At 37.7% G+C, this 25,391-nt stretch overlaps 1 protein-coding gene across 1 annotated transcript in view; it reads left to right on the top strand.

The window, feature by feature from the left end:
- Positions 1-24,328, top strand: part of LOC114738916 (phototropin-2) — a 30,146-nt gene extending 5,818 nt beyond the window's left edge. The window contains exons 7-23 of the mRNA XM_028926977.1: positions 860-930; positions 1,558-1,664; positions 1,808-1,857; positions 1,965-2,069; positions 2,606-2,665; positions 3,631-3,720; positions 16,047-16,123; positions 16,752-16,836; positions 17,072-17,152; positions 18,070-18,173; positions 19,332-19,381; positions 21,485-21,591; positions 22,310-22,426; positions 22,801-22,852; positions 23,236-23,348; positions 23,518-23,658; positions 23,866-24,328. Coding sequence (XP_028782810.1) covers positions 860-930; positions 1,558-1,664; positions 1,808-1,857; positions 1,965-2,069; positions 2,606-2,665; positions 3,631-3,720; positions 16,047-16,123; positions 16,752-16,836; positions 17,072-17,152; positions 18,070-18,173; positions 19,332-19,381; positions 21,485-21,591; positions 22,310-22,426; positions 22,801-22,852; positions 23,236-23,348; positions 23,518-23,658; positions 23,866-23,982 — 1,527 coding nt within the window. The 3' untranslated portion in view covers positions 23,983-24,328. The remainder of the gene's footprint in view (positions 1-859; positions 931-1,557; positions 1,665-1,807; positions 1,858-1,964; positions 2,070-2,605; positions 2,666-3,630; positions 3,721-16,046; positions 16,124-16,751; positions 16,837-17,071; positions 17,153-18,069; positions 18,174-19,331; positions 19,382-21,484; positions 21,592-22,309; positions 22,427-22,800; positions 22,853-23,235; positions 23,349-23,517; positions 23,659-23,865) is intronic.
- Positions 24,329-25,391: the final 1,063 nt, after the last annotated feature.

Below are 25,391 nucleotides of genomic sequence, written 5' to 3'. Positions count from 1 at the left end.
AAATGAAGCACATTCTGGGATTTGCCAAAAGGTCGCACTGAAAATGGAAGCAACATTTTATCCCCAGCTTCTGTATTTCTCTTCTTTTAGAACCATTTTTCATAGAGTGTAAAATGCAAAAGAAACTTTGTTATTGAAGTCTTGAACCTCATATTACATCAAAACCCTGTTTAGACTACATTGTCAACCTTATTTTAATTCCTCATACGGTGACTGGTGACAGATATTTTTCTGTCTCCTTTGTTGAAATGTGCACTGAAAATTATCATAGCTGGAAATCAGAGGCTTTTGACAATAAAATTCAATGAAAAGAGGATGACTTTAGTTGATTACTGAATTTTTGTGATGAAATTTACTTGTCTTTAGCATTTTATGCTGATGTCAGAATCATGATCAAATTTGACGATGCTGTTTATAATATTTTGTAGAACAATAGTATAACGCAAAAATCGATGGCGATGAAGATTTTATGCATGTTTTTCTTTTTATTACTTTTTACGTAATGAATTAGAAGTTATACTAAAGAAGGTGCAGTTTTAAGGAGGGGACTGCATTTTACTCATTAAAAGTTTATATTTAAATGTTTTTCAAGCAAATGTCTGGGATATTAAAACTTTGATTCTGTGGTGGTTTCTTACCATATAAGACCACTAAGCACATTGTAAAATATCTTTCATAGCAGCTTCTTTAAACATTTTTCTTAGTTGTGAGATTATATGGTAATAATCTAAGCTATCAAGATTGAAATTATATATGCTCATAGTTGTATTATGCATACACTAACAACCATATGTCTTGTAAGGATATTTCTGTAGTGCAATTTTACCTTTTCCATGACTATGGTGGGTGTCTTGTGCAGATATATGCGTCTGATAGCTTTCTTGAACTTACAGAATATACTCGAGAGGAAATATTAGGAAGAAACTGTCGGTATGAATCGTACACTAGTTTGTTTATACTCTCTCTTTGCATTCATGTCTTGTGATAATATTCAGTTTTACTCACTTCTTCATGTATATTAAGTTATTTTCCCCCTTCTACTCCTGTTTATGTCAGTCTGCTGCTGAGATTTAATGCTTTACTTGTCATCTCGTGCATTATATTGTGTTGTGGGAACCATGCAAGCTCATACAGTAGTCTCTTATATCTTGTAGGCAGTTTCTTCTAATATTTAGTTTTGATTATATGAATTTGTTGAAGTGGAGAAGAACATAAGAAATAAATTCTTTGAAATGTTAAAATTTTGGCAGTCACCTTTAAGGCGTGTGGAATTTCTCTTGGTAGTATGCCATCATCCAATATCTTTCAAATGAATATACAATTTTATGTTACTCAACATTTACCGAGACAGGTGAAGACTAATTGCATAATGTTAGCATATGGTAATCAATCTTTACCCGTGATAGCAATGGACCTGAGTGATTGATAGTTATAATTAGCATATTATGTTCTTTTGGACCAGATGTCTCCTTTGGTCTTGCTAGGTAGATTTCTTGTATGCACAAGCTTTTTTTTAATCAGGCCACTGACATTATTAGCACTTCATTCATTATGCAGGTTTCTTCAAGGACCAGAAACAGATCAAGCAACTGTAGCAAAGATTAGAAGTGCTATAAGAGAACAAAGGGAAATCACTGTTCAGCTGATCAACTATACCAAGAGTGGTATGCATCGTGTTCCATTTTTTCAAATTTATTGGTGAGACAATGAAATATATGAGGGAGGGGAACATTATATCTGTCTACATAGTGAAACAAAAAAGTAGTGAGCCTCAGAGAATTTTTTTTTTTCCCTAAACAATTTGTAGGAAAGAAGTTCTGGAATTTGTTCCACTTGCAGCCTATGCGTGATCAAAAGGTAGCTACAATAATCTTCAAGGAAAAATAAAGTTGCACATGAAAAAGCTCAATCTTTTATCTGATCTTTCGTCCCCCTTTTTTCTTTTCAATCAAATTGTACTTTAGGGTGAGCTTCAATACTTTATAGGCGTCCAATTAGATGGAAGTGATCATGTAGAACCTTTAAGAAACCGCCTATCTGAGAAAACAGAGCAACAAAGTGCAAAGTTGGTGAGTAATTCTTTTCTTTCCCATCCTATTAATATTTTCTTAGAGCACACTGTCACTTTCTTGTTCTCTTTTTCATTATTGGTTAATTGTTTTTCATCCAGTCATCTTTGATATTTTATATTCTTGTAGATCCAGTGTTCATGAATTGATCTGAGATAATATGATACCTTATTTTTGTTATTTAGCTTTTTAATAGCTTGCTGTCCAGGAATATAATCTTTACAGATAAAAACTTTCAAGTGGATGCCAATTATTTTCCAGTTCTATTTGCCAATATAATGGGAATTCCAAGACACTTTCCAAAAATTATGCTGTAAAATGGACAGAAAACTAACTATGAAGGACAGACACAAGACATGACTCGGAAACAAGAAAAAATGATGTGGCATTGCTTGCATAAAATATAGGCACATGTGCTATTTTGAAATTTTAATTTTTTTTAAACCTTTCTTTTTGTGACCTACTTTAAGCGAAAACACAACCAGCATTGTCATATATTTTTAGTAATTTTACTCTGCATCTGTCTCTGTTATCAGGTCAAAGCAACTGCAGAAAATGTTGATGAGGCTGTCCGAGAGCTTCCTGATGCCAACTTGGTAAGGTATCCGTATTTGGTTAAATTTTGGATTTATAACTTATTTTTGAATTTTGTCAAACACATTGATGTTTCATTTCACTTTCTGCTCTCAAAAGATGTCAATCAGTATACAAATGATTCTGTTTTAAATATCAAGAACATATTCAACATAATGTAACATTGCATTATATTGTGAGATTGTAAAAGTCTCCACATACACCACTTTCGTATTGCCATAATGATTCCGTGTGAACAATATAGTCTAGCAAAAGGCATTATAGGATTGTGAACCTTCTGAAGGTTTTATTTTCTTGTAGAATATTCCTTTCCTATGGCCTGTTTCCTATATCTTATTTGGGGTTGCTGTGGATTTTGCTTGTTTCAACACAAGTTTTTCCAAATGGAGTTTTAATAATGTGTATGTTTGGATATATATATATATATAATAATTGTGTCAAATGACTAACTTGTGCAGGTATGGTTTTGAGTGAGAGTAGATGTTAGGTAAAGAAAGAGAGTAGATGTCAGGTGAAAATATTGGTGGTAACTAATGATTTTCTGTGAGGATTTTTTTTACGTGCAATGAAAAAAATTATCAGCTTCTGCTTCAGAGAGGAAGCTCGAGTATCAGTTTTCTTTCCTCAATAGAAAAACTGCTGTTACTTTATCTCAAGAGCAGATTTTTTTTTTTAACTTTATTTTTTACACAAGATTGGCCAGACACATTTTTTCAAATGAGTACTTTCTTTTTTGGAAAAAAAAAGGGGCAATTTCCTGCCACAAAAGCTAAGGCCAAGCAACTCTTAGAGAGGATGGTTGATGTGGGGTTTAGGTTATTTGGTTTTCTCATGCTTCTGTCGTGCATCAATGAGTACTCATGTGCTCTATTGGCTCGTGTTTGCCATAATTATTTCATTTGAAGAAGAAATCTGGTATGGTGATATTTCTTGTTGAAAGATAACAAATGTAGCTCTTGTCCTGTAGAGACCGGAAGATTTGTGGGCAATTCATTCTCAGCCTGTCTTCCCGAGACCTCATAAAAAGGAAAGTTCTTCTTGGTTAGCAATCCAGAAGGTATTGATTTGACAGTTTGTGAAATTCTTCCTGCGATGTCACATATTCACATTATCTCCATTTTTTTGTATCCCCATGAGATTGCTAGATCTTACAGAAGGGAATGGCTCCATAGGTCTCATAGATGGTTCAGATCGAGTAAAAATATATTTTATTCATTTGGTAATAGCTATATGGAAATTGAGGCTCTTTCTACCCTGATTTTGGAAACTGCATAAATAATTTCACTGATGCAGATGCCCCCGCGGCGTAGAGAGTACAGAATGCTCTCCTTGGGATATTGGTGGGGATAAGCGACAGTAACATTTTAGGATAAGGATGCTGGAAAAATACGATTGATAAATAATTATTAACTTCAGAACTCCACATAATGATAAACTTATACTCATACTCGAGATAAAGATAAACTCCTAATCCATTAGTAACCCACTTGGATAGGCTTTCCAGCACTTTCCTTCAAATGGAAGATCATACAAGATTCAACTTGTTACGAGTAGAACTCAATTTCACAGCAAAAATTGAATATGAACTGAGACATCTTGACGCTGCATTACTACCCTAGAACATCACAGTGATTAGTGCTTCCTTTGACAACATCCTTGTTAGACATGCTTCTCATTAGCGGCCTCTCTAACATTCTTCCCTTGGTCACTAAAAATATTGAATTTCCTTAATAAGACTGGAAATAAATATTGGAGCTATGCAGTAGAAACTTTTTTTTTTGTGTTTTGGGGGGGGGGGGGGACTGTTGGAGAGGTGGCTAGCCTACAAGATATTGAAGGATATTCTTAGTACAGAATTCAGCACGCAACACAACAGTGTTCTCTTATTACTTTAACAACTTGTACAAGCCAGCGGACTTCCTCTTTAGGGTTTGGAGGAGTCCGATTTGCTTATTCTAATGGTTACAGTTCAGACCATCGTAGGATTAGTTACCATCCCTCCCTTTATTCTCTTCATCTATGATTATTCCGTAAATGCTCTTTTCTCGAAGAGGACTTTATGATATGGGTAAACTTCAATATAAAATATCACCATGGTAGCACTTCTCCCTCTTTTTTATATTAATTCGCACATAAATTCCCAAGGATAAATGACAGGGGATACCTAAGGCTTATAAATAATAATAAACTCTAAAATTGATATGAATCATAAAATTTGTTAGGCGTCTTGTGAACATTGCATTCTTCATTGCTGCCATGTACAGGGGCCCACCTGCTTAGATATTGCACCTTTAGAAGCTTAAGATACTATTATGGTTCTAAAATAATATTCATATTTTATATTGGCCATGAACGAATCTCTTGTTCCTTATAGTTACAAATAAATTCATGTTTTGAAAATGTTCTAGATAAATCTCAAAATATAGCATCTCCACTATTTCTGTTAAATCTGACATGGCAGCTGATCGACTTTCTTTTCATTCTAGTTGGCATACTTTGTACCTAATTGATGTACATGTGATGTACAACTCATCAACTCCCTCCCATTGTCTTCGCTTCTTCAATCTCTGCACATGAACCTTATGTTCTTCTTTCTCTCACTAATGGATCATGGTTTACCGTCTGCTGAACGGTGAAATGATATCTGTGGAGTAACAGAGTCTGATAGCTCAATGATCTTATTCCTTGGTGTAGCCGGTAATTAAATAGTGTACAGGAGAATCCTCATCATAATCAGTAGGATTTGGGAAAGAATTCATAAAAAGATATTGGAGATATTCCCTTATATGTGCCGAGATATACTCCTCATATCCTATCTAATAAATACAAATATTTAAAGATATAAATAAACATAAATAACCTATTTACCACACTCCCCCTCAAGTTGGATCATAGATGCTCATCATGTCCAACTTGCTGACAAATTTTTTAAATACATCTTTTGAGAGTCCTTTCATGAGGATATCCGCAATCTGCATCTTGGTAGGAACATAGGATAGACAGATAATCCCATCTTCTACATTTTCCCTTGTGAAGTGTCGATCTATCTCAACATGTTTAGTTCTGCTATTTGAACTGGATTTAACAGCATACTGAGGGCTGCTTTATTATCACAATAGAACTTCAATGGAGAGTTGATCACAAAGTGTGCCTCTTCTGCTACTCTTCTTATCCATAGACCTTCCATAATACCTTGAGCCAATGCTCTCAATTCTGACTCTGCACTGCTTTTTGCTACAACCTTTGTTTTTGGCTTTGCCATGTCACTAAGTTGCCCCAAACAAAGGTACAGTATCCTGAAGTTGATCTACTGTTTTCCTGGTCTCCTACCCAATCTGCATCAGTGTAGATTTCAGCAGTTCTATCATTGCTCTTCTTAAAGGACAAACCATGACTAGGAGTACCTTTAAGGTACCTCAATATTTTGTAGGCTGCATCCATGTGCTTCTTTTTCAGTGAGTGCATATGCTAGCTTGCTACACTCACAAGAAAGGCGATGTCGGGTCTAGTATGTGAGAGGTAGATTAACTTCCCAACTAACCTTTGATAACGTCTCTTATCTGCGGGTGCTTCATCTTTCTCCTGTTTCTTTCTACTTGCAGCTTCTTTTTCAGTTTTGGGGTTTTTCACTTTTCTTGACCTTCTTTTTGATATTTATGGGCACTTTACTTGGTTTGCATCCAAGCATTCCGGTTTTCTTGAGTAAGTCCAGGATGTATTTTTGTTGGCAGATAGAAATACCCTCTTTTGACCTTGCAACTTCCATGCCCAGGAAATACTTCAACTTTCCAAGATCCTTTACTTCAAATTCTTTATTCAAAGCTGCCTTTATCCTGTTCATCTCCTCTATATCATTTCCAGTAAGAACAATGTCGTCGACATACACAATGAGAATGGTGATGAGATCCCCATTCTTGGAGACAAACATTGTGTGATTTGACAAACTCTGCTTGTATCCCTCAGCTTTAAGAACTTTAGAAAACCTATCAAACCATGCTTTGGTTGATTGCTTTAGCCCATATATAGATTTTTTTTAACCTGCATACCTGATTGTTTCTACCCATTTCAAAACCAGGTGGCAAGGTCATATACGCTTCTTCTTTTAGTTCACCATTAAGAAAGGCGTTCTTGATGTCTAATTGCTGTAAAGGCCAGTCAAGATTCACTGCAATAGACAGAAGGACCCTAATAGTATTCAGTTTTGCCACAGGAGCAAACGTCTCATTGTAATCCACCCCATACGTTTGAGTGAATCCCTTTGCAACCAATCTAGCCTTGTGTTTATTGAGAGACCCATCTGCATTGTATTTAGGAGTAAAGACCCACTTGCAGCCTACTGATTTCTTACCAACTGGTAATTTGGTAATTTCCCATGTACCGTTCTTCTCCAAGGCCCTTACTTCTTCCATGACAGCATTTTTCCGCTCTGGGATTTTAAGGGCTTCATGAATATCATTAGGAACTGTAATCTTATCAAGATTAGTTACAAAGGTATAATGACTCTTAGAGAGAGCAGCATAGGTCACAAAATTCTGGATAGGGTGTTTAGTGCAAGAATGACTTTTCTTTCTCAAGGCAATAGGTAGATCCAGTTCACATACCTCTTTTTGAGCAATTTTTATACCAGCCTCGACAATGTTAGGATCTGTCACCGGTTTTGTGAGTGGCACGGCCTCAAGTATGACAGCCCCATGTGTTTGCTTGTCTCTACGGTTATATACCTTATCAAACTGCTTCTGCTTTTTGTGAGTCTCACTTATTGCACTAGGTGGCACAAGCATAATGGAGGGTGGATCCAAAGGAACCGGATAAGGATTGGAGGAGATGGGAGGTATAGGTTCTGGAACACTTGTAGTAGGCTGAAATTCACTCCAACTCTCCCCCTGAATTGAAGCAGGTGGATAATATGGTTCAGTCTCAACAAAGGTGACATCTCGGCTTACAAACAGGCGTTTAGAGACCGGATCATAACATTTATAACCCTTTTGAAGATTGGAATACCCAAGGAGCAAACTTGGAAGATAGATGGTGAATATGAGCAAAGACCGAACAGCCAAATACACAAAGGGGTAGAGTAGAGTCTAAGTGAGACACTAGATGGGTTTCACGGAGTTTGGCAAGAGGAGAGGTATAAGAGATGGTACGACTCGGTAGATGATTGATTAAGTGTGTGACAGCAAGAATGGCATCCCCCCAATAGAACTTAGGTATATGACAAGTGTAGAGAAGTGCACGAGCAACTTCAAGGAGATGTTTATTTTTTCATTTAGCAATACCATTCTGTTGAGGGGTGTGAGGGCAACTACTTTTATGAACAATGCCATTAGTTGTTAGAAAGGGGTCAAGGTATTGATTGAAGTATTCAGTACCATTATCAGTATAGAGGACTTAGATGGAGGTGTTGAATTGATTTTTGACATAGTTAAATAATTCAATAATTATGGCAGCAACATCAGATTTTTCCTTTAAAAGGTAAACCCAACACATGCGAGTGAGGTCATCAATAAAGGTGACAAAAAATTTTGAGTGAGTTCGATTCGGAATACGCGAAGAACCCCAAACATCACTACGTACAGTAGAAAAAGGACGAGATGACTGGTAAACAGAAGGAGAATAAGTGATACGATGGTGTTTGGCCAACTCACAAACATCACAATGAAAAATACTGTCTTTATTAAAAGATAAATCAAGAAACAATTTTTGCATATAGGAAAAACTAGGATGACCCATCCTTTGATGCAATAACAGAAAATTATTTGCTTCAGGAGTGGAGACAGAGCCACTTATTCTGGAACACAAGGCAGTAACCATGGAGACATCAAGGTAATAGAGGCCACCGTACTCTTTAGCCGTGCCAATCATCGTCCCCAAGGAGAGATCCTGAAAAATACAATGAGACGGAAAGAAGTGAGCACAATAGTTTACATGTTTAGTCAACTTGCTGATAGACAAAAGATTACAGGCGAGATGGGGAACATGCAAAACAGATTGAAGCTAAAATTTATCAGTGAGATGGACGGTGCCTGTTTCGGCTATAGGAGAGGGTGAACCAGTGGCTGTTTTAATGGTTTGATTTCCTACTGAAGGAAGGTAAGAAACAAACATTCTTGCTTCTGATGTCATGTGATCAGAAGCACCACTATCGACAATCCACTTAGAGGGCATAAATGAGGTTTGAAGGGCAATAGAATTACCTTTCTGAGCCATAGAGGCTGAAGTCACTGGTTTCTTTGGAGCCGGTAAGGTTTTGATGAAGTCTAATAATTGTCCCAGTTGTTCCTGGCTAATGCTAGGAATCGTGTCAGGAGTAGAGGAAGTAGGTGCATTATGTTCATGCATAGCCTGATTTGCACGGGGCTTACTCCTTCATGGTTTCCAGTGAGCAGGTTTCCCAACAAGATCCCAGCACCTGTCACGTGTATGTCCAGTCTTCTTACAATGATCACAGGCGAGTTTCCCCTTGTTTTGAGAGGAGCCGTGGTCGATATTTTTACTGATAAAGGCAGAAGAGTCTGAGACAGTCATTCTTGGTCCGGGTAACATTACCTCAAGTCGCGATTCTTCACGGCGAACTTCAACATATACCTCTCTGGTGGTGGGCAGAGTATGTTGGCCTAAAATCCGAGAGTATGTTGGCCTAAAATCCGAGAGTATGTTGGCCTAAAATCCGAGTGCGTACATCGTCAAATTCTTGGTTCAGGCTAGCAAGGAAGAGTAGTACTCGTTTAGTTTCAATATTTTTTTTGTTGCGAGCAGCATCAGTAGCAGAAGACCATTCTTCAGTGGTAATCAAATCCAATTCCTGCCAGAGGGCTACGAGTTCAAACTAGTATCCGATAACATGATGTGGACCTTGTCCACACCTCCAGGTCTGACGACGCAAGTCAAATAGCCGAGAGTGATCCTTAGCATCAGAGTAGGAGTCACGAATAGCTTCCCATATTTCTCGAGCCGTGGGAAGATACATAAAAGTTCGTTTGAGCTGAGGAGACATTGCATTGATCAACCAAGAAGAGACCAAGGCATTATCAATCTTCCATTGAGCCATCGCAAAGGAGGCAGAGTCTGACGGGAGAGACGCATCACCATTGAGGAACCTGAGTTTGCCACGACCTTCAACGGCGAGCAGGACGGCCTGGGCCCAGTCACGATAATTGGTGAGGGTTAGTCGTTCAGAGACGATAGAAACAGGGGACCCAAACACAGACGGTCCATCGGCAGTGCTAGACCCATTGGAGTCATTGACCTTCGATGATGCAGAGGTGGTCGACCCATTAGGAGAAGTTGCCATGGAAGCAAGCTTCTCAACCGGTCGGCCAGAGAGAGAGCGCCGAGAGACTTATCGGAATGACAGAGAAAGCCGCGGCTTTGATACCATATGGAGTAACAGGGTCTAATAGCTCAATGATCTTATTCCTTGGTGTAGCCAATAATTAAATAGTGTACAAGAGAATCCTCATCATAATCAGGAGGATTTGGGAAAGAATTCAAAAAAAAGATATTGGAGATATTCCCTTATATGTGCTGAGATATACTCATCATATCCTATCTAATAAATACAAATATTTATAGATATAAATAAACATAAATAACCTATTTACCACAATATCTTGTCTTGATCTTATTATGGCCTGTATTTGTTTCCGAGAACGTCTAATACCTTATCATTGGACATTGAAATTGCTGTCTTTTATTCTTATTTTCAACTTCTCTATGTTGAATGTTATTCTAGAAATTAGTAAAAGAAAGAAAAGAGTGAGAAGAATCTGAACTTGATGACTGACTTAGCCTGTCAGGTTCCTTGGGTATCTATTTGTAATATAGATTAGGTTTGCTATATGAAGCCTAGCCCCTTAGGTAGTGGCTCATTTATTTTAATTTAGCTGTACAATTATTCTAAAATTATAGTAATGCAGATCCAACGACGCATCAAATTATTTTGGATCTTTTACGATGAATTTGATCATTTGATTTCTGTTCATTTGTAATGTTTTGGAGATTGAGTTGATCATTGTTGTTTCAATGGTTATGGTTTCTGTTACGTTTCTGTAATCAGAAACGCAGAGAGAGGGAGAAAGAAAGAATTAAGAAGAATAGAGAGAGCAGAGAGGAAGGAGAGATTGAGGAACAGAGAGAATTGGGGATAATCCTGACTTGATTAACAATGCACATTACATTCGATTTAGTCTAGAGAGTATCCTTTTATAGGAAGGAAACGGAAAAAAGAAAATGTAACTAACTACTAACCAACCAACTAACTAACTAACTCTATCATGCAGAAAGACTTAAAATCCTGAGTCTAACTCTAATGACCAAACTACCCTTCCTTAACTTACACGGATTATGATTACACAACAATGCCCTCCCCTTCAAAAGATCCTTGCCCTCAAGGATCCTGAATTACAAAGCTAGGAAACTGTTGTTGAAACTGAAAGAGGGGCATCCAGGATGCTTCTTCATCAGGTCTTCCCTTCCACTGAACTAAGATCTCAGTAATTAGTCGTTGTCTCTGCCTGCCCACCCTTTTATTTAAAATCTTCTCGGGTTCCTGGACTGTAGGGAGTTCAGGGAAATTTATTGGTGGGTGTCTAGGCTTGACCGAGGGGTCAGGACATAGCTTAAGTAGCGAAATGTGAAAAACAGAATGTATTCTCGTGTGGGGTGGAAGATCCAGCCTATAAGCGACTTTGCCAATCCTTTCCAAAATCTGATAGGGCCCAAAATACCGGGGTGCCAATTTTTGGGAACTTCTGGAGGCAGCAGAAATTTGCCTATAGGGTTGCAACTTTAAGAAAACCCACTGTCCCACAGCAAATTCTCTGTCAATCCTGTGAGAGTCAGCTCTTTGCTTCATGATGTTAGCAGCCCGGTGTAGATGATGTTTAAGAACAGAGATCATTTCTTCCCTTGCAGAAAAGCTTCGGTCAACTGCTTCAAGAACAGAATTATGAGGCAGGTAAGGAGAGTGAACCGGAGGTTTCTGACCATAGAGTAACTCATAAGGAGAAACCTTCGTAGAAGAGTGGAAGTTGGTGTTATACCACCATTCAGCCTGAGACAACCACCGACTCCAGTCCTTGGGTTTCTCCCAAGTCATGCACCTCAAGTAGGTCTCCAAACAGCGATTAAGAACTTCTGACTGACCATCGGTTTGAGGATGGTAGGAAGAAGATAATTTTTGATCAACACCCATTACTCTTAGGAATTCCTTCCAAAAGTTGCTTATAAAGATAGGATCCCGATCACTAATGATTTCTGCTGGGGCTCCATGTAATTTAAACACATGGTCCATGAATAACTGAGCCAAGGTAGATGCAGAATAGGGGTGGGAGAGAGAGATAAAATGAGCATATTTACTCATCCTATCAATAATGACCCATATAGCATCCTTCCCATGAGATTTAGGAAGCCCATCAATGAAGTCCATTGCAATACTTTCCCAAATCCTGCTAGGAATAGGCAATGGTTGTAGTAATCCAGGAGAAGCTGAAGTCTCATACTTGCATCTTGCACAAGTGTCACAGTGCTTGACATATTCAGTGATGTCATTGATCATTTTTTTCCACCAAAATAGGCTCTTAACCCGCTGATAAGTTGCTTGAATCCCCGAGTGCCCTCCTTGAGGACTAGTATGTAACCAATCTAAGATTTGTTGCCTAAGAAGTGGGTCTGAACCGATTACCAGCTTGCCCTTACGCCTCAATAATTGTCCATCCCAAGCGAAATGACTCCAATGATCCCCATGCTCCTGTAGTTTCTCTCTTAGAGAGGTAATGAAAGTATCACTCTGCCAGCTATTCTTGATCTTGTCCAGTAATTCAGGGGAGGCAGTATCAAAAGCTAGTTGCATTAACTCCTCTCTTGGCATCCTAGAAAGGGCATCTGCTGCATTATTATCATTCCCCCGTTTATACTGAATCTCATAATCAAATCCTGCTAATTTAGAGACCCAATAACGTTGAAAAGGAGTGTGTAATTGTTGACCCAACAAATACTTAAGACTTTGTTGATCAGTCTTAATAACGAACTTGTTCCTTTCCAAGTATTGATGCCACTGGAGGACAGCAAGTACCACGGCCATTAACTCTTTCTCATACACCGAGAGTCTCTGGTGCTTAGGGGACAGGACCTTACTGAAAAAAGCTAATGGCTGCCCCTTTTGCATCAGGACTGCCCCTATACCAGTACCGCATGCATCAGCCTCCACCACAAGCTCTTTAGTGAAGTCAGGTAGGGAGAGTACTGGGGCAGAAGTGAGAGCCTCCTTGAGCGACTGAAAGGCTTGAGCAGCTTCCTCAGACCACTGAAAACTATTCTTCTTTAATAAGGAAGTAAGGGGACGAGCTATGGTCCCATAGTTCCTTATAAAACGCCTATAATACCCTGCTAATCCAAGGAAGCCCCTTAATTGCTTCACACTAACTGGTTCGGCCCAATCCTTGACTGCCTGGATCTTCTTTGGGTCAGTTGAGACCGTCCCATTACCAATAATGTGCCCAAGGTACTCCACAGAGGTAGCAGCAAAGGTGCATTTTTCTTTTTTCACATAATACTGATTATCCCGTAAAATCTGAAGTACAGTCTTCAAATGGGAGGTGTGGTCTGCAAAAGTAGGACTGTAGATTAGTATATCATCAAAAAACACTAAAACAAACTTTCTTAAGTGAGGTCTGAAAATAGCATTCATAGCCCCCTGGAATGTAGCAGGGGCATTGGTCAAGCCAAATGGCATCACCAACCACTCATAATGCCCTGAATGTGTTTTAAATGCTGTTTTATACACATCTTGAGGCTCCATTCGAATCTGGTGGTAGCCAGCCCTTAGATCAAGCTTTGTGAACCACCTAGCCAGACTGAGCTCATCAAACAGGTCTTCCACCAAGGGAATAGGATATTGGTTCTTGACAGTCTTTTTATTAAGAGCACGGTAATCGATACACATGCGCCAAGACCCGTCCTTTTTCTTGACTAGTACTATGGGTGCGGAGAAAGGGGATGAGCTGTCTTGCAAGACTCCCGTGTGAAGTAACTCAGTAACCATTTTTTCAATAACGTCTTTTTGGGCTGCAGGATATCTGTATGGCTTCACATTAACCGGGTCAGTTCCTTCTTGTAAGATAATTGGGTGATTATGACCCTCCCTTAGGGGTGGCAGCTTCCGGGGCTCTTGAAAAATGTCCTGAAAGTCACTCAAAACATTATTTACTTGGGGGAGATAAGCATCATCAATATGTGTAACAGTAAAACATTCCAACTCCCTGTCTTTAATGTGGACTAGCTGGAGCAAGAATTTCTGAGTTTCCTGGAGAAGGTGAGCCTCGGCAGCCTTAGGTTGAATGATCTTCCATGAAGTAGGAGGGGTTGCTTGAAGTTTGCAGATCTGGTTATCCTTCCAGAAGTACATAACCATCTTTTCATAGTCCCAAAAAGCATTTCGAATACTTTTGAGCCATTTGACCCCAAGGACCATGTCATAGGTATGTAAGTCCAGTATCCGGAAGTCAAATGTGAAATCTAGCCCCTGCATTCTCCATTTGAAATCTTTCCAAATGCCATGGACCTGTAACCTTCTTCCCCCTGCTACCTGCACATAAGAAGACGGTGCAGGATCAGTTTGCCAGCCAAGTCTTTTAGCAAATGACAAATCAAGGAAGTCGTGAGTACTCCCATTGTCAATTAAAACGTGTATCGGTCTCCTTCCCACGTGGCCCTGGAGTCTCATGGAATCTGCCTCATCGGCTCCTGTGATAGCATGTAACGAAATTCGTGGGACTTCTTCATCATTGTTATTAGATTCCTCTTCCGGTTCAGCATCAGCATCTCCGTCAACCCCAATTTCAATAAAGTGGAGTTGGAGTTTCTGCCTCTGGGGACATTTATGATCCCTGGAAAATTTCTCGTGGCAATAGAAGCAGAGATTTTTTTGTCGATGCTCTGCCTCTTCTTCTGCGGTCAATGCTTTCTGAAGCCTCGGTAGGCTTTTAGTGTTGAAAGATTGGGTCTTGGGTGCGATCGTGAGACTTCTTTCCCTGTACTGAGTTCCATTTATAGTCGAATCCTCCTTACTCGGTGCAGAGGTGTAACGAAATGGAGGTGCCACCGCATTGACAGGTGTTGCCAACCGAAGCCCCTTGTCCGACCCTTTCTTGACATTCTGTCGATCCATCGTGAGTTCTTGCATACGAGCAAGGCTTTTTGCCTCACGCATGGTCCTGGGCTTAAACATTCGGACCGGGCCCGCCAATTCTTCCCTTACTAGATTCAAGTATGCGTCGACCAATTGCGCTTCGGAGAACCCCACCTTCGCCGACACGAGATCGAATTCCTCATTGAAGTCCGCCAGCGTACCCTGGTGACGAAGACGCAAAAGGTCGCCTACCAGCGACTCGTAAGCTGGTCCAAAACAATCCTTAAGAATATCAACGTACTCCTCCCAGGTTGGCGGGTTCGCACCCCACTGTTTCTCATTCGCCAGATGCCACTGGAACGCACGGTCATCAAGGTGCAGACTTGCAATCTTGACCTTGGCTTCCTCTGGCGTCTCATCGAGCTCAAAGAAGCGTTCGCACTTTAGGATCCACGCCAGCACGTCGCTACGCGCAAACTTGGGGAATTCCATTTTCGTGAATTGGGTCGCACGCTGTCGTCCATTCCCAGCTCCGTTCGCCCGATGCCCATTGCGTGGTTGTTCGAGATTGCGGAGGGCCGTGTTCACCTCGTCAATATTTCGAGCCATTGTCTGAATCTGGGTTGACAAATGAAAGACAGATTCTTGGAGCGTGGCAACGGTGCCTATCTGGTTTTCAACGACTTGAAGCCTCTCGTCCATGACTGGGTCGCTTGATCTTGATCGGGTGGTGACCATAAAGATTCAGGTGCACAGCGTAGGTCCGAGGAACAGGGGCTCTGATGCCACTTGTTACGTTTCTGTAATCAGAAACGCAGAGAGAGGGAGAAAGAAAGAATTAAGAAGAATAGAGAGAGCAGAGAGGAAGGAGAGATTGAGGAACAGAGAGAATTGGGGATAATCCTGACTTGATTAACAATGCACATTACATTCGATTTAGTCTAGAGAGTATCCTTTTATAGGAAGGAAACGGAAAAAAGAAAATGTAACTAACTACTAACCAACCAACTAACTAACTAACTCTATCATGCAGAAAGACTTAAAATCCTGAGTCTAACTCTAATGACCAAACTACCCTTCCTTAACTTACACGGATTATGATTACACAACAATTTCTATTGCGCATGCTTACATGATAGTGACTTTGTAATTTAGTATGTTTACCTATGAACACACGAGTCATTTATAAATGTTCTAAGCAGGTTTATTTTATATCTTTAATAATATTTTATTTATCCTATTCTTGGAATTTTTAGCTAACTGCAAGTGGCGAAAAAATTGGACTGCATCATTTTAAGCCAATAAGGCCGTTGGGTTGTGGAGATACTGGCAGGTACATCTTCTCCTTTTTTTACCCTAAAAAATTTACTCACCCTTCGTTATAGTTATGATCGGAATTCATGGCATGCACTGGACTTTATACAACATAAATTCGTGTGTCAATCCTTTATGGCTTTTACACTGCCGTTTGTCACGTTTTGATTTTACTTTGCGTTGACTACAATGTATTAAAATATACATACCTTTGACGTACTGCAGTTGTGTCCCATACTGCAGTTGTGTTCCCTGTTCTTTTTCCATTCCAGAGTAGAAATTCCTTTGTACCAAACGTAAATTATTTTTTGCACAACAATGACATTAACATCTTTAGGATTTTGAATCAATTTGCTTACAACGTTGACTGTATAGGCAATGAAAGAGCGAGAATAAATTTGAATAGACCATTGACATTGTCTATCAGGTTCCATATATGTGTATGTTTATAGTGAAACTTAGGTTGAGTACGAGAGGCACAGTACTAGTGCTCACCCAACCCACTGGTTAACCATTCTTCTTCCTTCAACACTATTGATGAGTATCAGTTCTTCAAGGCTATGGTGCTTTATATATCTTGATCACTTCCCTGGTAAAGAAGATGCTTTGCTTTCTTATCAAACTTTTGTTCTGTTTTCCTGTTACAGTGTTCACCTTGTGGAGCTTCAAGGTGCAGGTGAACTATATGCAATGAAGGCAATGGAAAAATCAGTCTTACTAAATCGTAATAAGGTCTGGATATGTAAGAAAACAACTAGCTTTATTGTTTAAAGGGTTCTTGCATGCATCAGATTTAGCTTTTTGATGGTATAATTTTAACATTAGAGATATTACAAATGATAATGTGTTGAAACACTTCATTTTTCTACGTATGCACTTGAGCTTGCTCTTTAGCTTGTGCCCGAGAGTAGTTGGAAATTTATCTTATTTATTATACTTAGATGGAATGAATTAATTGCTATTTTAGGTTCATCGAGCATGCATTGAGAGAGAGATTATATCGTTGCTGGATCATCCTTTTCTTCCCTCTCTATACACTTCTTTTCAGGTATGCTAATTGTCTATATCTCACATTACCGTTTCCAACTCTTAGAAATGTCTGATGCTATGCGTGCAGGTATCCTTCATGCTTAGCTGCCTCTGCTTAAAGAGCTAAAATAAATACAAAGGAGCATTGCGATAACACATCCTATTTCACAAAGACATTATTTAAATTAGCTATTATCTTTAGTTATTTAGTAAGAATAGGTATATATATAATATATTTAAATATAAATATCTTATTGCTTCCTAATTTAAATTTAAGCCTTCACCGCTTCTGCGTATATATCTATGTTCACCTGCATGAATAAATTATAGATGCTATTTTTTTTCTATCTGTCCTCTCCAATTATACAGAATGAAATAGAGGGGTATTTATAGGGACCATGGCAACAACTTTGTCTCTAGAATCATATGAAATCATCAATGAGAATAAATTACAGAAACAGCTAACAGAGATGTGAGACTATCATAATAACCAACAAATCTTCTCTGGGAAAGGATAACTTTTATTATTGTGATTTTCCCTACGGATTCGTTCTTTAGGTCTTGTAAGGGGATTTTCTTTTGTAAATATAAAAGGAAGTTGGAGAGCTCTTTTGAGCTGTTGGGTAGTTTTTCTTTTGCCTTTGCTGTAGAGAAAATGCCTGATCCTCCTAATTCAGGTTCTTCTTCTCTCTTAATAAGTTCTTTTTCTTTTTTTTTCTTTTTTTTAAAGAAAAAAGAAGTAAAAGTAATAACAAGTATCAATGATTATTCTAGAACATCTTAGAGCAGTCTTGCATTATGCTTATGAAATAATATTCTGCTACCATTTATATATTCATATCATGAGCCTTATCATCGGTTTAGTCACAAATGCTTTTTAATCTCGTTAACTTCAGTTACTTTATCTATGTACTAATTTTTTCTTTATCTTCACAGACTTCTACACATGTATGCTTGATAACAGACTTCTGCCCTGGTGGTGAATTATTTGCATTGTTGGATAAGCAACCCATGAAGATTTTCAAGGAGGAATCAGCAAGGTATTTTTGGCTAGAAATTTTCCTGTAACTCATGCGTTACTATTGCTTGAAACTGTCAGTATCTTTGACTAATACTAACGGGGTCCGGCAGTGGTATTGCGCTATTGTTTTCTAAAGTTTTATTTGTTCTTTATTGTTTTTTTGGAAGAATTATAATAAGGTCCCAATGAAAAAAAAATAATTACCAATAAGTCCTAATGACAAGTGAGCAATTGTCATTTACTACTCTTGTCATTGTAGGCCGTTCTATTGTCATGAGGACTTTTTAGTAATTATATTTGTTACTTGGGACTTCATTGCAATTGTCCCTTGTTTTTTCCTTCTCTTCTTTGCTTTCTTCTCTTTAGGAGGCTGTCTTGACCCCTTTTTTTTTTTTGGTAATTTTCCTTCTTCCGATAAAAGTCTTATTCCATCCAAAAAGAAAAGAGACAGCTAATTTGACCTCAGCTAAGGTTAGATATGGAAAATTCTATCATTTAGATGCTACGTAAAATGGCATTTAAGGACCCCATAAGAATGTTAATAACAGTTAAGAACATAGAAATTTTGAAATTTCAATAAAAGATCATGGTCTTTGGCTGCAACTAAAAGCTTTCTGAGTTAATTTTTTTCAGGATTCATCTTCCATATTTTTTTGCATTCAATTTCCTCATTTTCAATGCTTAATTTTCCAATTTGTTCAGTAGTCATCTTCCATGTTTTTAGAATTGAAAAAGAATTGAAGATAAGTGTTAATAACATGGAAGTATTGAAAACATCTAAGGTGGTTACTGAAAAAATCAAAAAACTAGTAATTAAAAATGTTGAAAATAAATACTGAAAAGATGGAAGATGATATAATAATGTTGAAAAATTAACTCAAGAAAACTTTAATTCCAACCGAGGACCATGGTCCTTCTTGAACTTTCAAAATTTCAAGATCCTTTACTGTTATTAATCTTCTTTGAAGGTCCATAAATATCATTTTACCTAGATGCTACGAGGGACTTGTCTTCTCACGTGCTAAAGAAATCGTTGACAACCCCATAGATTTTGGCTCACATGTTTGAATTCGGAAGTTATCATTTCAACTTTAATGGCCATAACTGCTATAGGAATAGATGGCTATACATGTTTTACAATATGATATTTTGATGTTGACTTTTATATATTTTTCAGATTCTATGCAGCAGAGGTTGTTGTTGGTTTAGAATACCTCCACTGCTTAGGTATACTTTTCAATTTATCCTCACTCTTTATTAAGCTCATGGGTTCAATTATCTGCAATACATGTGGCGCATATGTTCCTGGACATGATTTTGAAATCTTATGCATGTTCCTTCTAGTATCTCGTGCTGGGAGGACAAAGATTATACATGTCTTAATTTGCTTTCATTTGACACTCTTGCATCTTACTCCTCTAATTCTTAATATAAGAGCTAATTGACTAATTTGAGTAGATTAAAGAAATTAATTAAGTTAGTTATTTGTAATAAATAGATCTTGTCTTCCCTAAAATACCCTTGCTAATCATGTGTATTAGTTAGAACTACCATTTGATGAAATCTTTAACATATACAACTACTACAAGAAATACCTTGGAAAAAAATAGATAAATATGAGAGATAAAATGGATTAAGGTCATATATTTAGGACCAAATTGAATGTCAAACTAGCTCTTATTTTAAGGATCGGAGGTAGTATTTTGTTACAAAGAATTAGTAAATTATAAAGTGTGACATAGGAATCTTCAATAATATTGGTAGTGGTTAATGAAGTTCAGATCTAATGCAGATTCCTGAACGATTTTCTTATGAGGCAAGCTGTAAATAAATAATGCCTCATATATGGACTTCATTCTAGTAAGTATGAGGCAAGAACATACCAAAAGGTAGGACAATCTTCATTTTCACAGTGAGAATGAGGAAAAGAATTAAGAGTTTGTATCATTGTTGGTGATTGTGCTTATTGGTGCAAGTAGGTATATTATTTTCAACAACTCTTGATTGATCCTTCATGTGGATTCTGTCATCCCAATTTTCTCCAATATATCTGCAGCAGAAACCTAGTTTTGTCCCCCCCCCCCTCCTCTGACATTTCTGGGATACTGATCTATGCAAGAGTCTAGTTTATTTAAGATAAGGTCTTCATAGCCTCCTCTTTACACTTTGATAAAGTTGTTGATATTTATTTTGATGAAGATAGTTAACTCTGTAAAAGAATCAATCAATCTGATAAATCAAAGGGGGAAAGAAAAAGGAAATAAATCTCATAACAAAAATATCAAGATACATCATAATTGGAAAACAAAAGGAAAGATTTAAGTTGACCATGATGTTAAAATCGTATATAAACAAAGGATCGTTAGAAATGAATGAGCTTATAATAAGTCCATAGTCATGACTCATGTGGAGACAGGCAATATGGGATGCCTTAGTACTGCATAGATAGTGTGGAGTACTCTCTCTGTTGCACAAGTGGGTTGGTTCCCCCACTTCAATAACTAGCTTTTGGAGGAGGGTTTCCCATCACATTTAAGTACCTATCAATTGGTATCAAAGTTAATGGAAATATACCAACAAATGGTTCTAGCTGGCATTATGGTCTAACGTAAGAGAAAGTTAAGGGAAGTGTTGCATTATGTAGCCACCAAGATGTGCCCTCTCTAAGAGGGGCCAATTGGTGGAGATTAAGGTAGTATAAGATGCCTAAATTTCACGTGGATTAGTATGGGATGTTCCATAAGGCATTTCAGTCAGTTAGTTCTCCTAGTAGAATTGGTAAAGGGTCAGGAATTTATTATTATGTGGAAATCTTGTAATTATCCCTTTTATCACTATCCTTTGGAGTTGTTTTGTTGAAAGATTATACTTCAAAATCAGATTTATCAAGTTTATCTATCATTTTGTCTCTGAAGTTTTCAATGATATTAATTTTGTCCTGACCAAGAAGTTTGTTATCATTAATTTAGTCAACAAAATATTCCAATGATATTAATTTAGTCTTAAGATAGGGCTAAAAATTTACATTTTGAAACATTGGGATTCAATTGATGGCAATAAACTTTCAAGATGAAGTTGATGGCAATAATAACTTTCAACAAAAATTATATCATGTTATTCATTTTTATTCATATAAATACGACCCCACAACACTACAAATGTGTAGGCCTTCCTGCTCATTTTCTTCTTAACGTATATAGTATTACACACGTTTAGGCAGTAAGCTGGCCTGATTGAATATATTCTGCACTAAAATGAGAAAAAGATCATGGTTATCATGATTCTTAAAGTGATCTAACATATTGTTATCCCTTTACTGGCTTTGCGTAGGTATAATCTATCGAGACCTAAAGCCTGAAAATATTTTACTTCAGAAGGATGGCCATATTGTATTAACTGATTTTGATTTATCATTCATGACTTCTTGTAAACCCCAGGTACGTATACCTGGCCCTGCCCTTATCTTTGGCATTCTCTTCTGAAAAGAATGAGGAGAAAATGACTAATTTCTTTATTTTCAATACTTCTCTCATCCTGATTGCTAGAACTGTTTTTCATGGCATCTTGGCCTTGTCATCAAGTGTCTGATTTTAATCCTTAAGCCTCATCTCCCCAAGATTTTATCTGGCTTACTGTGAAATTTCAGAAGTGTTTTTACATTTCAGTTCTGGAAGTTTTATCCAACTCCTCTTTTCTTAACTACGACAAAGTTAATATATTTATTGTCCTTGTGTGCTATCTTCCTAGCATGAGAAAATTTATTGCATTCCCTGATCCCCTTTTATTGTATTGAAAAGTGTCTATGATCATCTAAGTTCTTGAAGCTTTCCCACGTTGCCTTCTTGACTGCTTTTTCTTCATCCTTGTTAAATCTATAAAAGTAATCGCCCATGCACATTGTTTACCTCGATAAGAAAATTGATTCCATTTCCATGCTTCATGTGTCACTCGGCAGTGTTCTGTCATTTCAACTCTAGGGACCTTCTTCATCTAAATTTTTCTTTTATCTTTGCTTCTTCGTAGCATATCCACCTAGCATGAGATAACTATTGTATTGTCTTTGCTGTATATTTATAATAGGAAAATAACTTATTTTCTAGATGATCCTTTTGCTTTATAATTGCTGGCTTCTTTAATTAGAAGTTCGTCATGCAGATTGTGAAGCATCCTCCACCTAGAAGAAGATCGAGAAGTCAACCACCACCTACATTTGTTGCGGAGCCTACTGCACAGTCAAACTCCTTTGTTGGAACAGAAGAATATATAGCTCCTGTATGGCGAATTTTGCCTTCTTCATAGTACTTGTTCGAGATAACTGTATAGATCTTCCTTAAAGTTCCATCCCTCTTTGATTCTAGATTTATCCTAACCTCCCTTAATATTATATATAAATTTTTAAGTTTTATAAAAATTTCAAATAGAAAGGCCTGCGTACTTGGAAAAGAGAAAAGGATTATGCGATCAAAAATGTGAACTAGGACAGCCGTTTGTAGTTTTGAAAGCATTAGTCTTCATAATTTTGCCAAACCTGAGGGAGAATTTGATGTTGTTTACTCAAAACAATGACCACAACTAAAGTACATTATTTTTTTCTGTTATTCTTATATTTGTTATCGTTCAAGCTTCATCAAACTACTTGATTTCAGGAAATTATAACTGGATCTGGGCACAGCAGTGGGATAGATTGGTGGGCTCTTGGTATGCTCTCCATTTCTTGTCTGTGTATTAACCTGTGCTCCTGTGCCATGCTTGCCAGTTATGTTGTGTGACCCCAAACAATTCTAATCTGGGGGTTTTGTGTGTGTGGAGGGAGGGGGATATTTTAATTAATTCTTGTTGCTTTGCATGTTCTCTTTTCCAGGAAATTACTATTTTTCACATGCAAAGAATGTGAGAACTCTTTTACACTTATTGGACTTAAATGGATTTTATTTGCTTTTATTCTGTTTTGGGAGGCTCGTTTTTTCTGGTTTGAGGATTTCTTGTTCTAAAACATCTTGTCCTATCATCTTTTTCTAGTACAAAATCTTCTATCCAAGATAAGTCGTCCATAACTTCAGTCTTTCATGCTTTAAATTTAGGTATATTGTTGTATGAAATGCTCTATGGCCGTACACCATTCAGAGGAAAGAATAGGCAGAAGACATTTGCAAACATCTTGCACAAAGATCTTACGTTTCCAAGCAGTATCCCGGTAAATGAAAGTTGTGACGCATTCCAATATAGGCAGTTCCTTTGAAAAAATTCTATTTGAAACAAGGAAGGGGAGAAAAGGATATTTTGAATTGAGAGAAAATTTCTTTCTTTCAATTTGACATTCACAAGCACAAGAAATCAGCTAATTTAGTTACTTGAATGTTCAGGCAAGCCTTGCTGCCAGGCAGCTGATTAATGCACTATTGCAAAGAGACCCAGCCAACCGTTTAGGTTCAAGTACTGGAGCTAATGAAATCAAACAACATCCGTTTTTCCGTGGAATTAGTTGGCCTTTAATCCGTTGCATGGTAGTATTCTATTCAAGTTTTACTAATTTCTCTTTGGAATAGTGGTTACAAAGATCTTTTCTTTTTTTTTTTTTAATAGTTTTTCAACAAAGCCTAAACTGAATGTTGCCTTTCAAAATTAAAAAGAATGATAATATTTATAATTAATTTGAGTTGGCAGGTTGACATTTTGGCCGTTACAGGTCTGACGTGTGTATTTGTATGCAGGATCCGCCACCTCTGGAAGCTCCTCTTAAATTGATAGGAAAAGACCCAATACATAAAGAAGTGAAATGGGAAGATGATGGAGTGCTTGTTCGCTCAATAGATTTGGACATCTTCTGAATGTTTCTTCACATGCTTCCGTAACTCACAGTTCAGACATTCCGATTTCCAATAAAGTTCACTGGGTTCCATTGCTGTCTGTCAAACATTGGAATGTAACGTAATGTAATGTAACGCCTGTCTGATAATAACTAGCCATGTTGTCGTTATAGCTGATGCCAACATTTGATGTGGCAGCGGAAAACGGCGAACAAATATTAAGACTAATTATGTAGGGTGACTATGATATATGATGCATGTATCACTTGTAAATACAACATTAAATTACAGGGCAGGATTTGTGGTTTGACGACCCTGCTTCCAGCCTATTCGGCATACATACACTAGGCTGTATTTCTGCGTCAAATTTTCCTATTTCTTTCATGAGCCTCCTATTGTTAGTCCTTCTTCTCAAGTCACGAAAGAATACAGCATCAACAGTAGATCTCATACTCAAGCTTAAAATTTGTTGAGGCTGTTCAGAAGTGAAGGGTAAGGCTGTGTTATCCTCGTTATCTCAAGTCACTTGCTTATTGTCGAGATTCTGCAATCTCATGCTTGTGATGGGGTTGAGTAATATGGTCTACTATGTGTGTTATGATCGTATTGGCTTGTTAAATTTCTCAAGTTAGACATTGTAGATTCGAAATTTGTGCCATACCAAGTAAGGAGAATTTGTCAGCTACTGAATTTTTCTAATTAATTTTCATTGCATTAATTCCTATAAATGACACCACATGGTGCAAATGATTCGGCAACTATGAGAAGTACCTGCTTTCTTGCGAGAAGTATCTCTTCCATTATAACAACTAAAGTGTCATTGCGAGTAACAAGTTCCCAACAGAGCTTTAAAATAAAAGGTTTGTCTTTTTTTCATGACATTCTTAATCCCAACACCGCCACTATTCTGGCTACGAGTTATTTCCTCCCATGCAATAAGAAGTGGTGGGAGCTTCTCTTCATTTTTCAAGCTCTTTCAAGATGGAAAAGGGGAGCAATAAAGATTGATCTTTCTTTTTGGTACAAGAAACTAAATAGATTGGGGATTATATCCAAACTCTCTCTCTTGACAAGCTACTCAAGGCTGTGTCTTTTTTTTTTTTGGCTATAAAAAAGGGCCAGAGCCCAAATAAGAAAAGACTAAATAATAAGACAATAACCTAACTTGTTTCCATGTAGTTTATTTTGTTCTCTAACATATTCACAAGGTTTTTTTGCATTTGATTCTAAAGTTACCTTTTTAAAACCAAGGTCCCAAGCTAATTAGAGACCCCTAAGGATGCCATGCCCCATTCCTCAGCTTCAAAGGCACTACAGCAACCCAGAAAATAAGTAAATCCAGCAATCCACTCACCATCATGACCAAGAACAACTCTGCCACATCCTGCCTTGTTGTTTGAAGCACTCATAGCTCCATCCACATTTAACTT

This window comes from Neltuma alba, unplaced genomic scaffold (genome assembly GCF_004799145.2).
Source record: "Neltuma alba isolate B1F8T4 unplaced genomic scaffold, ASM479914v2 tig00013719_pilon, whole genome shotgun sequence".
In the NCBI taxonomy this organism is placed as follows: Eukaryota; Viridiplantae; Streptophyta; class Magnoliopsida; order Fabales; family Fabaceae; genus Neltuma; species Neltuma alba.
The sequence above is the reverse complement of the archived record's forward strand: the minus strand, read 5'-3'. Positions and strand labels throughout refer to the sequence as shown.